Genomic DNA, 17,686 nt, shown 5'->3' with positions numbered 1-17,686 from the left:
TTACGTGGAAAATAAATTTAATTTTGTCTTATAAAATTTTTAACATCATCAAATTTAAGTTTTACTAGTGAAAGACAGATAGAAAATAAAATACAAAAAATGTTTATTTAAGTAAAAAGAAATAGAATTGCCAAACGAAATTTTAATATCAAAAGAACTGTTATTCAACTACTTACTGGAGTTATAAGCTTCACATAAAGTAATTTAGCAACCAGTATTGTTTTCACCTATTACTTTTATCCTTTAATACTTCTAGACCAAAAATAATAGGCTTGGGACCAACAAAAATTTGCAGGATTTGGAAAACTTTTCTTGGGAACCCCTTTTCTTAAAGCAACTTTTTTTTGGCGCGTTATATAAAAACTATTTTTGAAAAAACAAAATAAATAAATATGCTTTAGATTAAAGTATGATAGCAAAACATTATTTCGAATTTTTCATCTAGCATTATGAATGTTTTATTTTGCTTTATATTCATCATTGATTTGCCTTCTATTGTATTAGTTAAATTAAAAACCAAATGAAAAGTCACGACAAAAGCGAACGTTGGCCTCAGAATTTATACACAGTAATATAAGCCAGAAAAAATGTTTTTTTTTTTTTTTTGTCGAACCGTGTTAGTCGTAACCTTTCCCCTTTTTATTTTGAGTCACACCTTAAGCTGATATATTTGCTCACTAGTAAACAAAGTTAGTTGAATAATTGACAGAAATTATGTTATATTAAGTTTAAAAAAATATATACATATGTGGTCACTGAGGTGTATACGTAATATTTTGTTTATTCTCTAAAAACAATGAACTGATACCTAGTCAAATTTTACACAAATGAGTTATTGCTTTTTCTCATTTTACAATTTACAAGCATTCATAAATTCATTTAACTCTTGAAGATGTCTTAAAATACCAAACACTCTTTACAGGTGTAAGAAAACTAAATATGTCTGCAAATAACTGCGAGAAATGTTTCATTTTGGTCAAGTTCCTTAGTGGAAAAACTGTTTCTAAATAATAAAAAAAAAAATCCTCTAATTGTTTCAGATTTTCATTTTGACACTAGATGGTGTCCCAAAAGGGTTAAAGTTTTTATCATTTGAAATAGGTATGTGTTGACTTATGCGGCCATTTTTTAAATATAGACTTAAATCAAAATTTTTTTGACGAGGCTCTTGTCTACACTAAACAAAGTTTAAAAAAAGGTATAAACCAGGGACCAGAAATAACAGTCAACCTTTATTTTCAATCGGTTTTTCTCTGAGAGTTACCACATTACTTTAAATAGTTTCGGTTAAGGTTTGAGATTTATTTTTTAAAATCAAAAATAAAGGTTAATGGTTGAGATTTATTTTTTATTTTTTTAAATATCTCTCAATGGTTGAAATTTTTACAAAAAAATAAATGGAAAAGGTCAACCTTTAACCGTTTTCGCTAAAAATAAATCAAAAATGGTCAATTCAAAGGAAATTGTCGAATATGTCAAGAATGTCTTTATATTGCAAAAATAAATATGAAAAGGATGTTTTTTCTAAGTTTATGTGTTAAATAATGTATGAACTAAATAGACTCTCAAAGTTCTTTAGACTCAAGATTATATCTCTTTTCATTTAAAGTAAAATCTAAAGACGAAAATGTGTTTTCCACTGTGATTTGAGTCGCTGGTACGACAAGCGCAACCAATGCAATTTCGAATATTTCAGGAGACCGATGTTTTAATATTTAGGTCAAAACGTTCAGCTTCCAGAAGCGTTTTCGCTCGCCCAACTTCATGCGGCTATATCTCGGAATTTTGAAAAAAAAAATGAAAAACATTTTTGATGCCAAAAGGTGGCGGGGACTCTAACCTACAATTGGGTACAACTCCCATCCCTGTAGGTGCACGCGTTCTCAAACCGGGAAAACTTAAAGGTAAAAAAAAGTTAAGCCCGATTCTGAAAAAATAGGCATGATGTGAAAGTTTAACATGGAAGATGATTTTTTAAAAATCTGACAATGTGCAAAGCGTAGGCCCATGACACAAGCTATCATTTGGCAACACTCCCAAAAATTGTTCTCAAACGGTTTAGCTTCCAGGAGCGTTCAAAGATTCGTGGATTTTTCGAAAAAAAATTTTACCCCAACTTTCAAACGTGATTTTCTCGGAATTTTGAAAAAAAAATCCAAAAACCCGATTTTACCACTATCAGGTAGTTGAGAATATATGCTTTCATATGGCACCACTCCCATGTCTCTAGGAATTGATACATTTACAGATGAGATTTATTTTTTTCTCTCAGCGATAAATCTCGCTGGTTGACCGAAGCATAAAAAAAAATACAAAATAAAGGTTCCTCTCACGCCTTGACCGAAATTTTTCTTTTTTAAAAATAAAGGTTATTTTATGACCTTTCTTGAAAATGGCGACAAATAACAGTTATTAAGGAACCTTTCAAAAGGTTTAGATTTATTTCTGATCTCTGGTATAAACCATTTTTCTAGGACCAGAGGTTTAGTCAGGACATGCATTTTTTTTTGTATTTCATTGTTCGTGCTATTTCAAATGATTGTTCAAATAAAACATTCTTGCTTTAATAAACCTAAAAACCCATGCATGCCCTGACTAAACCCCTGGAAAAATGATTTATCCCTTTTTAAAAACGTTGTTGAATGTAGACAAGAACCGGAATAAAGATTTTGATTTAAGTCTTTTTTTTCACTTCAGATTATTTGATGTAGTAAGCTTAGAACAAGCTTTTATCTACGATCAGAGGCTCATCATAAGTGCATGTTAGTCGTTAGTAAACAAACAAAAGTCTATATCCAAAATGGCCTCATAAGTCAACACCTACCTATTTTAAACGATAAAAAACTTTAACCCTCTTCTTGGAGCGTCATCTAGTGTCAAAATAAAAATCTGAAATAATTAGAGGTTTTTTTTTATTATTTAGAAACAGTTTTTCCTCTTAGTAACTTGATATAGCAAGGTTTTTTAATAAATCTTGACTGAAGTTTGACCTCTCTAACGACCAAATCAAACATTTAGTAATATCGTTTTTTATGATATAAAATAAAAAGAAACATGTAGTTGAATATTATTATCCCTTACTTATGAAAGTGGGCTATGTCACACAAGAAAAACTAACTTGGCCCATTTGCTGAAACTTATCTTAAATATTTAAGTTGTACATAAACTCTTATATTATATTGGACCGATTCAAAAACAAAAATTTGTTATAATAACTGAGTATAACAAATTATTGTTGTAAATAATAAAAAAAAAATCCCCCGTAATATTAATATTAAGAACATAAATATAAAAGAAAGAGCTGGCCCTCTTTCTTTATCAATTTTTTAGTAAACAATTCCTAAACTGTTTTTATCCACGAATTTTGGCTAGTAAAACTTGTATTTGATGATGTTATAAAATCAATAAGAAAAAATTGTATTCTAAAACAATGCAGGTTTGACTTCTTGGATTGAAAAGTTTTTTACTTCGATATGTTTGAAAAAATAAAATATTTATTAAAATTCCTTAATTCATCCTTGTCATTTATCAATTTATTTTTATTTATCTTTTTTTTTTGTATTAAAATTTACAGACATCAGACTTTTTGATAAATTTCATGAAACATTAAGTCGTCATTTTATTGTGCTAGAACATTTTTTATATCGATCATTTGAAGGTGAGTTGTTTTAAAGAAGGTATTAAAGTCCAACTAAAATGAATAATGTCACATCAAATCTGCATGAAGCACCACCTTTTTTTTCAAAAAAAAAAAAAAAACAAAAAAAAATACAAAAATTTATATTAATAACAAAAAGTATTTAACAGATAGATGTTTAAAAAATATGTATTTCAACTAAAAATAAATACCCTGCACTTAATCTTTAAAAATATTAAATTCTACGAATTCTAATTTTCCTATTGAAACCAATAATAAAGCATTTTTTAAAAAGGTTAACTTATTAGCAACCCATTTGAAAATTAGTCGATTTTTTTGCCCTTTTGTAATGTCCCGGCGAGTCTAAAACAAAAATATATAGCAAAGTAACTTAAAATTTTCCCCAAAATTTCAACAACTGTTCACTTTCTTAATCATAAACATAATTTAGTTATCAGTTAACGTACAGTCTCTAATATTTTATCAAAAAGTCATATAGTTTGTTATTTAAAAAATGCAAACTATTTTTCATGCTATTTAACTATATTATACCATATACCCAAACTTTTTACGACTACGTGATTAAAAGTGCTTTTATTTGTGACTTGCTTCTTTTTTTTTTAATTAAACTTATGATCATACATATTTCATTCCTTGAAAAAATTTTTAACATTGGTTTTGCCCCTGACCGATCAAAAAAGCGATATGTTCTTTTTATTTCTGATAAACAAAAAAGTTCTAAATTTGATAAGTTTATAGTTATCGTAAGATTATTTTTTCTTGTTCCCAGACATATTTAATAAGCATTAAGTAAACCAATCTAATCGATCAAATATTAGCGCCTCATAATCTTTCATATCATAATAACACGCGCAAGATTATTTCAAGTTAACAATTGCAATGCAAAAACTATGTGTTTTATTAATATTTTTTTAGGCAATTTTAAAATTAATTTTTTTTCTTTCAAATGTTTATTTTTCTGCATGAAATTATAAATACCTACTTCAACTTAAACGTTAACAAAACAAAATTTTAATTTAAAACAAAAAAATTCTCTAAAAGAGCGCGAAAGTTCTTATCATTGTTACAACAGACAACTTTTATCAAAAAGCAAACTCACAAAACAAAGTACCTATGTGAGGTTAGCAATTTATCATCAGAATGATTTCTTTTTTTGAAATACGTAATTACTATTATAGTCTGGGGCAAGTCAGTAGTATCTACGTATTCAACTGTCAAGTTAATGGTTTTCTTACTTTGTTTTGGTTATCAAAGTTTTTCATTATTATTATCTTCTTTCTTAACCTAGAGAATATGACAAATTCCTCGATTAATATTTACTTGCAAGGTCATTCCTTTGATAGGGCATTTTAATTTTAAAACACCAACGTCATGGGGTGGATTTTTTTTTTTTGTTTTGCTTTCATTATTTGCTTGACTACAAAGTATAAATAAAAAAAAATAGTTAGATAATATATAATCTTCAAATGAAATGCCTAAAATTTTTCCTAGACTATCTAAGACTTTGATTGGTGGTAATTTGAAGCTATTGATACTTGAAAATGTCTTTATCTTTTTATTTTCATTGAAAATTTTATACAAATACTAAAAGAGGGTACATAATGAAAATTGACATCATTGTCAAAAAAAAAAAACTGTGGTGTCGATCAGGGGCTTGATGGAATTAACTGTATCATAATTAAAAGAATAGTGCATTCCTTATAAGTACAAAGGATGTGATTTTCAATGCGAGATCACTCTGAAATTTGGCACACGATTACATTCATACGTTAACGTTTTGACTATTGCTGTCTCTATTAAATCAGTAGAAAAAGATAGGGACATACATATAGCGACCATACGTTAACGAACGTATGCCGTAATTCGACCCCAGATTTTGACAACTTCAACTGTTTAATCCAATAAGTGAAAAACATTTATTTAAAAAAAAAAGAAACAGCAGAACTAACACAGTATACAAAAAAAAATCAATTCAATTCAATGTCTACCTAATGTAAATTCATTTAAATCAATTATGTATTTTCAAAATATGTTTAATCCACTTTGTTAATTAACCCCACAAAAAAGTGTGATTTCTTTTATTTTAATCAAATACAAATTTATATTAATTGATATTTTTATATACTACTTATATAAATATATTAAATAAAAACAAATTGTTGGAAACACATTTTAAATAAATGGAAATGTCATGTTTTGAAAATAATAATTGATTCAACTATAAATTTCAAATGTTTTTAATTGAATTTACATTTTTTTAATTGATGCACTTTAATTAGAAGTAGTTTTTTAATTTCGATTTCATTATAAAATATATCAAGCTTTGCATTCATAATATACACAAAAATAAATTAGCATTAAAAATTGTAAAACTATCCCACTTTTAGGGTGGCTTGTATTTTGGACAAATACTTGATTTTCAATATCTCTCGATTTTTAGCAATGAAAGCTGAAACTACAATCAAAATATTCAAATAAAGTGTTGACAACCTACGCATATTTTGTCGTTCAACTGTTCAATACCCAGTTTTTCTTAAGTTGTAAACACACTCAAATGTCATTTTTCCGCACACAATTAATGTCATCGGCAATTGTTTGTGTGCGGAAAAGAAGTGGAGACTTTTCAATTTCGCTGTGTCGAACAGCGTTCTGCAGAACGAAAAGTTAACCAAAAATTTTCGTTTACGATTTCGTTGTGTCATTTTTGTATGGGATTTTTCGTTTCAAATCAGCAGCGTACTAGGTTTAAACAGTAACGTTATACACAGTTGAAATATAAAAATGTGCATAGAAAACAAAGAAGCCAACAAAATAATTTTGTTCAAAAATTTGGCTGATACTTGTCAAGTTGTACCTATAACTTTTTTTTCTTCCCAATAACATGAAAACTATTTCATAAATCTTTCATGCTGGATTATTTCTCAAACACCGAGTTTGACTTTTAAACGTCCTAATCTCAAATTGTTGATTTCTTACATTTTTTTGTATGAGGGTAGGACAATTCTGTCAGTTAATTTTCAACGACAACATCAATGAACATCAATCATCAAATGATAAGAAAAAATCCATTAACAACTTCACTGTCCAATGAATCATTTGTGATTCATGAATTGTATTTTTTTCCACGTTTCCTACGTTCATGAATCATATACGATTCAACATTACTACTAAACGAATATTATTCTACATCCCCATATAAACTTGTAGAAAAACATCTCTACGTTCTTGCTTGGAAAAAAAACATCAATATCACGTCCTATGAATCACATTTGAACATAAATTATTTTTTGTACCGCGTTTACAGCGTCCATGAAGCATATGTGATTCATGAACATGTATTTTTAACAACGGATGTATTTTATAAAAAAAATCAGAGAAATAATTTTAATATCCTTTTGTAGGTTTATACGCCTGATTCCAACAAAACCCACAAACAAATCAATCTGACCATCCCTGAAAAGCATTGCACCTCATTCATGTTGATCTGACACAAAATATCTGAAGTGTAGTTTTTCTATTTTTTTTAAATCTGCACCTTATCTTCAAACCATGAAAATTAGGACTTGCGGACATGAGATTTCTTAGATTTTTGACATAAGTTATAGAATATCCAAACAAAGATAGAAACCAAAAAATTAGCCTATTAGCACTAATTCCAAGATTGTAACAAGATGTTTTTTAGTGCATATCCCAAAATTTCCCCTTTTCTCAAAAAATACCATTTTGTCATAGATATGAATGTTTTTTTGCATTGCATTGTTTTGATTTTTAACCCTCTGTAAACACACCTCTTTTTTGCGAATTTGCTTTATACTTTTTCATGTCGCTAGAACTTTTTTGATCTCACTATTTTATAGAGAATCATATATGAAATTGATGTAGAATATTCCGAGGAATTCGAATATTGTATTCAATCGTACCCGTGTGCCGACAGAGGGTTAATGATTCACGGTGTAACACTCAAAATATACGCGGGCGGAGACCTATCAGGTTTTGTAGAGCTAGTCGCACTGAATACGAAACGGTATTTGAAAATCCCCTAACACCCCCAAAATCTGAAAAAATTCTAGCTTCGACAATTTTTTACCCATTTTCGATTTGTTTACAGTTTCTGATAGAAGATAAATATACCTTTTTAACAATGTATAAAACATGTAACTCGGTTAAACCACTTAGAATTTATAAGATGTCAAAGTTCAAAATTTCATTTTTACTAAAATTCACAGTCTGGACAAAAATAGTATAAAATGAGTTTAAAAAAAATTTTTTCCCCTATTTTTAACTTTGAAATCGATTATATCAAAAACTATTGGTAATATTATATTGATTTAAAAATTAGAATCAAATGCACAATTTTGCCTTTTGGAAATGGTATCATTTATTACTGTAAGTGTTGCCGTTGTTTTTTAATAATTTTTTTTTATTTTGATAATTTTATTTTAGAAAAATGCCCCTCCCACCTAAACGGGGGGAGATAGACCCCCCTCCCAAAGAAAAAAATGTTTGTATTCAGCTCCTCTACAAAAACCCTTCATCAAATCCTGGCGCCCAACTTATCCTACTAGGTGCCGAAACAACATTTTTGTTCTATACCTAAAAGTACGAATTTCTGTATCTGGGTTGAAATCGAAAAATTTTTTTTTCTAAGCCAATTTTGTATGATTTTCATAAAAAATACCTCGATCAATTGGGAAATAGATATAGTTTTAGAATATATTTTTTAAATAGCATGTTCTTTGAAAACATATACTTTAAATTGATGCCGAAGTTACGCAAATGACAAAAAAAATTTAATTTTTGAACTTTGACATCTTATAAATTCTAAGTGGTTTAACCGAGTTACATATTTTATACATTGTTTAAAATTTATATTTATCTTCTATCAGAAACTGTAAAAAAATCGAAAATGGGTAAAAAATTGTCGAAGCTAGAATTTTTTCAATGGGTGAAGGTCCAAAAAACAAAAAAAAAAACAAAACCTGATAGGTCTCCGCCCGCGTATATTTTAAAACCTCATTTTTGTAACACCGTGTAATGGATATAAAAATCTTCATGCAAAATTTGGTTCCGCTAACTTTTAAGGGTTTTTCGGTAGTAAGTTAGCAACTGTTATAATAATACGGGTTGACAGATGATATCATGTATCATATGTGTATATAATACCATCCTCTCCATTTCGCGCTTTGACCTTGAAAATCGCGAGTTGCGGACATGAGATTTTTCTAGACTTTTGAGGTATGTTATAGAATGCCAAAACGAAGGTATTGAGGCATTCATTACTAGGTTAAACCCTTATTTGACTGGATTAATAGACGACCTGATCATTTCAATCTAATCTAAATTGAGTATTTTTATTACATGTTCTTAGAGTGTATACTGTATAATCATTTTTAATGAGACCAACTACTATAAAATCATCTTATATAGTTTTTGGTCAATAATCATATTTGATTCATAGGACGTGTTCATATGATATGAACACTTACTACGTCCATGAATCATATGTAAACACAAAGTAAAACTTTTTTTTTTAACAAAGCAACAAAATTATTAATGGTAAAAAAAGCATTTTGCCTCATATCAGAGTCAGTCGCAATACTTTCTACCACAAAAAAAGTTTGGACGTATAGAAGATTTTGAATCAATTTATGTAGGGTTGTAGAATATTTTTCATATTTATGATCATATGTGATTCATGGACGCTGGAAATACGGTGCAGAAAACTTCTATGTATCAAATGTTATTCATGGGACGTAAAGAAAATGCCTGTTTTTCTGATACAAAATTATGAGCGTAGCTACTTTATTCTACCAGTTTGTATAGGGACAGTGAAGTTGTTAATTCGATCTAGCGGTCAGCGGCAGAAATTTTATATTTGAAGTTTAAGTTTTTTTTATAAAAAAAAACCCGTTAAGTATACACCACAGTGTACTACGTTTTCATAAAAAAGATTTGATTTGATTTCAGATTTTCCTTCAATCTTTAACACTAAGGTTTCAAATGTTATCAGATACAATAATCATCATGTTTAGTGCTTTAATAAAAATAAATAAGCCAGTAAAATAGTCATTGATGTTTGCGTGAATTTAATGAAATTTGTATGAAAGGTAATGATTTTTGTAAGCTTTAAAATTAAGGGTGAACAAGATTTTAGAAACAAAATAAACTCGAGTGTTGGCTAAAATTGATTTTTTTATTTTATTTTCTCGTATGCCTGCCCTTCTGATTTTTCTTTAAAAATTTGAAAAAAAATCCTTTTTATTTCAAAAATTTTATTTAAAGTAAAAATATTTATTTTTTCCGACTTTCGATTTAAAAAAAAAAAAAAAAATCATGTGTGCAATTCACACGTGGTAGAAGTGAAACCTTAAAAAATCATTTTTCTTGAAAAAAATAGAAAAAATCTACCTATTTTTATTCTATCACCTTCAAATCCATGTTTTTTATATGACAACCTTTATAAATTTTATAACATCTGTAAGCTTTTTGTCTTAGCTCAAAATATATATATCAATCAGGTCTATGAGACATCTACAAAAAGAGCTAGAATTTTTTGAACTCGATCAATTTCCATCAAAAAAAGCGAAAAAACACGTATTTTTATCTTCTCACGCTATTAAAAACATTTTTTACCTAAAAACCTATAAAAAATGTAATACCATCTGAAAGCTTATTGTCTTAGGTCAAAATAAATATATCGATCAGACCTATGAGACACCTAGAAAAAGAGCTAGAATTTTTTAAACTCGATGAAATTTCATAAAAAAAAGCAAAAAAAAATGTATTTTTATGTTCTCATGCTATTAAATCAATTTTTTTGTTTAACAACCTATAAAAAATTTTATACCATGTGAAAGCTTATTGTTTCATCTTGTATAATGATGAATAAATCTTACTTCAAAGATGTCTACAAGAGAAGTTAGAATTTTTTAAAGTCAACCATGTCGAATTTCCAGACTGAGATTACGGTACTTCCTACACTGGTAGCTGGTCATCGCCAACAGATCTCCACAGGTGTTTTGAGGTATTTTTTTCAATTTAAGATTGTGTAACTTGTAGAGCACGTAACGTTATGTGTGATATATCAAATAAAAGGTTATGTTATCAGTATGTGCACTAGATCAAAAGATATAACGTGTGTTGTAAAAGAACATCTTTTTACCGTTATCTCCGAATTTTGTATATTAAATTAAATGAAATTTTGTACAATTATAATTTATTTAATTACCTATCTACAGTATAAATTTCATTCATCTATCTATTAAAACAAAAAAGTTATAACAAGTTGAAGTCGTGTCGCGTTTTCGTTTCATCTTGTTTCAAATCACTACGATACTAAAGAAGTTTTCACTTCAAAAACTTGTATCAAACCGATATCGTTTCAAATTTTTAAACAAAAAGATCGAATCCGTTCAACAAGGTCGTCGCAGCTATCCATTTTATTTTCTAGTGGATGGTCAAGAATCAATTTCCACTCCTTAGCTCCTAACACCCACAGGCAATACAGCGATATATAATTCAAATAATGTAATAGATTTTTTTTAATTTCAACTAATTTTATACCTTAATACCTACAATTTTTACGTGATTCAATTTCTCATGGTTCATCAATATTGTTTTTCTCTGAATCTCTTTCATTTAAAAATAGATACTAATTTCCTTGAACAAATTAAAAATATTTTCTTATCAATAGATTTCGACCATTCCGAATCTCCATTCCATCATGGTCAATTTCCAACTGCCCGGCTAGCTCAGTCGGTAGAGCACGAGACTCTTAATCTCGGGGTCGTGGGTTCGAGCCCCACGTTGGGCGAATACAATTTTTTACAAATAATTTTCTAAACATGAAAATAATGTTTAAAAGATATTTATAGAGTTTAGATTTTCGAAACATGAAATAAGTGTTTTTCATAATTTCTTCAAAATTGAAAATTAGTATTAGGAAAAATTTATTTACAAAAACACGATTCGAATGTGCAAAAAATGTTTTTTCATTCTGGTAGCAAAGCTTTAAAGTATCACTTCTTCTTCTTCCTTTTTTCTCGGCGCTGTTATGATCTCGATGTCGAGGGGATCATAACCTTCCCACGTTACTGCTTCACACTAGTGATCCGCCTGTGGGGTTCGCCGGGTTGACCTCAGAAATCGGCGGCAAGCCTCCCGGTTTTGTATTGTTCCGTTTCTGAGGCCAACTGAATGCTGGTGTTTTTGCATTTGCTTGTACCAGGAGTTTTTAGGCCTACCTTTCTTTTTATTTCGTGTTGGAACGTTATATGATATTGCTTTTTTGACGGGGTTCTCAGGATCTCTCCTTTGAACATGGCAATACCAACTGAGTCGGTCGTGTTCAATTTTTTGGGAGATGGTATTTTTAACATGAAGGCTTCCTCGGATCTTCGTACTTCTAATTCGAAGAAGTACGAAAGCTTTAAAGTATCACTAAACACAACAAATTGTACTGCATATAAATCAAAAAATTTAACTCAAACCTTTTATGAATAAAGTTAATTTTTTTATAAAAAGTAAAGGTTTTTGTTGGTAAAAATTTTCCCAACTACTATCAACTTTTGCAAGAAACCGTATAGGAACAAAACTTCTTTTTAAAATTATAACAAACCATCAAAAAGAAAACAAAATAATCTTAAACCAAAATTAACATTAACCGAAATACGAGTCAATTTAAGCATTGCACTTGTAACGGAAGGAAATGCAATGCGAAGAAATTTAATATGAAAACAAAAAATGCAAAGTTGTAGAAGGGCAAAATTATTGAAAGGCAAAGCAAAAGTAAAACAAATTAGCTAAATGTAAATAATTGTGTGAAAAATGGAAACAAATTTAACAATAGACACCCTTTACCTTAGCATTCTCATAATAAAAGACTTAGCGCCACTTTAACTTGTAGACTTAAATACAAGACTAAACAATGTATAATTTTTTCCAAATTGGCAATTGGGATTGCCCTGGCCTTAGGGTTACCAACCAACAAAACAGAACAAATCCAATGATAAGTTTTCAAGATAAACAAAGCAACCAAAATAGGCTGAAAAGTAGAAAAATCTAAAAAAAATAATCCAGGCCCTAAGTCAATTTTAAACGCTGATATTTTTTGCTGGAAAAACTAACAAATGACTGAGTTATAATACCATACAATCATTCACGTAATAGAGATTTCAAAAAATTGAAAAAAAAAAGCCCCTTAAAATTTCTTTTGCCACCACTGTTCTCATATAGAATGATTTCATGTTATCACCACGACTTCATACCTCCTATCTTCAAGTATTGTTTAAATATCGACAAAAAAAAACAACAAAAATGTAATCAAATAAAACAAAAAATAATGAAAAACCACCACCATTTAAACAAAATGTTGTATACTCATACTATATGACTAATAATGTATGTTCCCCTTAATCTAAAACCTACTAGCACATCTATTACTTAATTCAGATACAATACAAAAAAATATACCTAAACAACAAAAACAAACAATAATTTTTTGCGGAAAAAAAAGCGAAAACGATTTGTTCAGGTGAATATTTTATCTGATTACCGAACTTTTAGTTTGCTAAGAGATACGCTACACGTTAGTTAAGTTAAGTTAAGAGTTAAAGGTAAACGTTGTTATCGAAAAATTCATTCCTTATACCGGTTAAAAATATACCTAATAGCTTATAGTCGGATTCGATTCGATGGTACACATCTTCTCTTGTCGATTTGATTGTTTCGGTTCATTCCGTTCGGCACTGACTACAATTCGGTGCGTGCCACTTTTTTGATTTGCTTGTTTGCAGTGCGATTTTAAATTTTAATTGGCGAGTAAAAACCGTTGATAAATGCATATCCCATCGCGATTATTTACAATAAAATTGTTGGTTTTTTGCTTTTAATTCCGGTGAATTGGTTTGGTTGGTGGTGAAAAAGAGCTACAAAAAATTGAGCTTAAGAGTCTGAAATTTAATGGAATTTTGCATTGTTATCTAAAGTGTTTATGTTAATTTATGAGAAGAAAAATAATAAAAACAACCATTAACTGTGTTTAAAGTGACAAATCAATCTTTAAAATGTGTCATCTTTTAGCCAGGGCCTTGAACTTTAACTCGTATCATCAAAAAGCCACACGATGATGGTATTAACGGTGTAAACCGTTTTTTTCTGCATGTGTTTTTATTATTCAGGGTTCATGGCCTTTTGATGAATATTTGATTTATGAGATGTCAATGATTTTTAAGAAATATTTTTGTCTTTTGTTAGAACTTCCCTTAAGCATAAACCAACAAATTGGATGGTTTGATGTTATCGATCGAATCGAACCATTTGGATTTGTATTACCTTCAACTTGGTAGAACATAGAAACATTAACTAGACAGTGGTGTGTTGTTATGTTATTTTTTTCCAGGAAGTCATAATCACACTTCTCACTTTTTTTCACACATTGTTGTTAGATATGAAATTAAAAATGACTTAACACAAAACACTAACTTTATCGCAACTAAAATTATGAACACTCATCCATAAAGCTAAAAAGTTCAAAGGTTTTATCGTGATATTAAAATAATTAAAATAAAATAGGCACGTGTATAATTAGAAGTCCAAAGAACAACAAAATAATATTGTTTTGTTTGAAATTAGAATAATTACAATTTGAGTGAAACTAATTATTTGAAACTATTGCATTTAGAATAAATAAATATTGGAAAAAGTAAAAGTTTTACTTAGAAAGATATGAATATTTCTTTGGTTGAGTTCGTAGTGGCGCCAAAACACTTCAAATTTACAAATAATATTAGCAGGTCTTTGCTAAAATCATTAAGATTGCAAATTACTGTTCAAGAGTTATAAATTTGTGGAATATGGAATAATATGGATTTATTTTATAGCTGAACTGTGATTTCATAGATACGTTTCTATTTTATCGATTTAAATTCTGGGTAATCTTTTGATAGTTTTCGCTATCGTTGTGAGTGTATGCAAAAAGTTCTTCAATTAATATGGTTTATCTAGCGAAATTCGTCTGAATTTTAACCGGGAAATTTTGATGGACTTCAAGATTGTGTGGTTAGAATTCAGAAGAATTTTACTGGGCAAAACTTAACAATAGAAGAATGTATGTAATGTCTACTAAGTTTATTGGTTTTTATGGTTAACCTAGCCTATCACTAATCACATCAGTTAACCTCAATACGTTAAATATGGTTGTGATGAAATTTATGTTTTGTAGTTTCGAGGATATAAATCATAAATAAAACGGTTAAAAAGCAGTCTTTTATCAAGTGATATATTAGGTACATAATTGTTGGGACACTTTCAATAACAAGTGTTTATTTTAATTTCTAAAGCTCTTGAAAAATAAATAACCTACAACCAATTTCAAAAACGATTTTTTTTAAAGGTTTTAGGGCCAATTTTTCAATACTCAGAAAAACTCGGTTAGAGCTTATTCCTAGGAATAAAAGTTTTTTTTTATATTGATCAATATCAATTTTGACAAACTGAATAGTTTTCGAAAAAAATGAAATTTTTTTGAAAAAAAAATAGAAAAATATTTTTAGGCTTATTAAAAATGGATTTATGAAATTATGTAGGTACCTACAAAAAAAATTGCATCCAAAAAATTCTTGTAAGATTAAATATTGCAAATAAAAAAAAATGCATTGAAAATAAAACTTTTATTACAAATTAAAATATTATGCATTAAAAAAATTATTACAAGAAAAAAATTTCCTGCAGAAAGCAATGCAAAATGTGTGTATTAAATATTTTTTTTCTAATATTCGACGAATATCTTATAGTATTGAGTATGTTTCCTTACATTACATAACTATAATATCAAAGCTAATTTAAGGCCTTAGTAATAAGAAATTCGACGAATATCAAAAAAAAAAAAAAAATTTAACGCACACATTATTTTTAATTATTTTTTGTATTGATTTTTTTTTAATGCAGAAAATTTTGTATTTGCAATAAAATTTTTTTTCTAACGCATTTTTTTATTTGATATTTTTACAACCCTGGTTATATGAAAACAAAAATCAATTGGTAGGACTGTAACTAAGTAACTAACTGTTAAAATATAAAAATTTCTGCCAAAAACTAGCTAGTTCTAGCTGACAAAACTGAAGATGAATTCTTGTACTAAAATTTTTAAACCTGGTTTTGAACTACGGCATACGTACGTTAACGTATTGACGCTTTATGTCTCTATCATTTTCTTCTGATTAAATACAGAGAGCAATATAGTCAATACGTTAACGAACGTATGCCGTAGTTCGACTCCTGTTTTCGGAAAAAAATTGTATGAAAAAATAAATTTAAATAAAACAAAAATCTGCCTGGCAATAATGCCTAACACGTTTTAAAGAAAATCACCCAAAGTGAATTCCACCATCACATACGTACAGGAAAATTGTACTTAAATGATTTTTTAGATAAACAGAATTTCGTAATTTTGTATTTTCAATTACATAATTCTGAATTTACTGTTTTATCATTAATAGAAAATGTTTTCTAATGTTCTTCAAAAGTGGCTTTTTGAGACTTATATAATAGAATTAACTCAAAAAATCCTCCTTTCGCCCGTCTCTAAATTCTTGGTTCCTATTTGAAATGTATAGTTGCTTTGAACTGTAACATTTTTTGTTGAAAAAAAACCTTTTCACTTAAAATAGGTTTGGAGGTTCAAATTAAAAAATTCACAAAAAGTTAAAAAAAAAAATAAAAACAAAAACAACCATTTTCATACAAACCAAAATCCCACAAAAAATAACCCTTTCAACAGAACAAAAAGTAGCAGAGATTTTCTGTAAACCCTATTGCCACCTTTGAGTAAATGAAAACAATTACTGTTTTCTATGAAAATTAATGATGTGGTGTTTCACACATTTCTGGTTTCTCCAATAACTCACGTTGTCAATAAATTTTTACATTCAGGTGGAAATGCACCACGATGTAATTAGAAAGAAAAAAAAAAACACTTTTTTTAAAATCATTAACTTCTTGCAAAATCATCTACATACAAAGAAATCAAAATTTTTAATACTAGATTTCTATTCTACAGGTTTAAAAAGTTTGCTTTATTAATTTCTCACATTAAATTCAGTTTACTTTCATTTTGGCCACTTGATTTGACCATAAAAAAAACGTCTCTTGCTTGCATGAATATCTATCTATCGTCTTTCAACCATATCCTAATACCTACATCCTACATATTAAATTAAATTCCATGCAAAATGATGCATTTAAAAATTTAAATTCCCCTTTTTGACAATCTAGATAATATTTGCGAGGTGTTAATTAAAGAGACATGTTTGAAGATTAAAATAAACAAATGTCGATGTTTTGAAATATTTTTTTTTTGTATTTATCTCTTATTTAAGCAAAAAAAAAAGAAACAAATCAAGACTTAAAATTAGCATGCAAGAAATTGCTCTGCTTAAATATTTTCTTAGTTCAAGGTCATTGGATGAAATATATGGGGAAAAAATTCATAAGAAATGTTTGTGCAGTTGTACATGTTCGTATTATATGAAAATCAAACAAACTAGCACGGGTATAAACAGAAACATCCATTATATTTCTATTAGTCATATGAAAACAAACACCTTGCAGACCTTTTATTCACACAAACAATAACAATAAAAGTAATGTTAGAACATTTTGTCTAGGAAAGTTAATCGATTCATAGTTTTTTTATAAAAACGAAACTTACTATATTGGAAGGGTTAACAATTATTCAGAATTTTATATGATTTTGTCAATGAAAAAAAGTACAAAATAAATATTTATTAAGTATGTATCTGATCACCAAAATAATATTGGCATTCATACAAAACCACCGTGACCATGTTATTTATTAAATCTCTTGAATACTCATTTTTAATTGTTATAATCAACTTCATTATGTCATTGAAGATTTTAATTAAAAACCTATAAAGATGTAATGAACAAGTTTTTTTTGTTGGGTTTATTAACAACCTTTAGTTATACCGACACAAGAAACAGAAAAGTGAATTCAGGCATATTTATAAA

At 28.4% G+C, this 17,686-nt stretch overlaps 1 protein-coding gene and 1 non-coding gene across 2 annotated transcripts in view; both read left to right on the top strand.

The window, feature by feature from the left end:
- The window catches only part of LOC129910855 (titin), a 113,159-nt gene that overhangs the window by 51,841 nt on the left and 43,632 nt on the right, over positions 1-17,686 (top strand). Inside the window, exon 5 of the mRNA XM_055988447.1 lies at positions 3,575-3,658. Within this exon, the coding sequence (XP_055844422.1) occupies positions 3,575-3,658 (84 nt within the window). The remainder of the gene's footprint in view (positions 1-3,574; positions 3,659-17,686) is intronic.
- On the top strand, positions 11,399-11,471 carry Trnak-cuu (transfer RNA lysine (anticodon CUU)). Its single transcript has one exon. It is a non-coding gene; the product is annotated as a tRNA-Lys (tRNA).

The sequence above is a fragment of the Episyrphus balteatus genome, chromosome 1 (assembly GCF_945859705.1).
Source record: "Episyrphus balteatus chromosome 1, idEpiBalt1.1, whole genome shotgun sequence".
NCBI lineage: Eukaryota > Metazoa > Arthropoda > Insecta > Diptera > Syrphidae > Episyrphus > Episyrphus balteatus.
The sequence above is the reverse complement of the archived record's forward strand: the minus strand, read 5'-3'. Positions and strand labels throughout refer to the sequence as shown.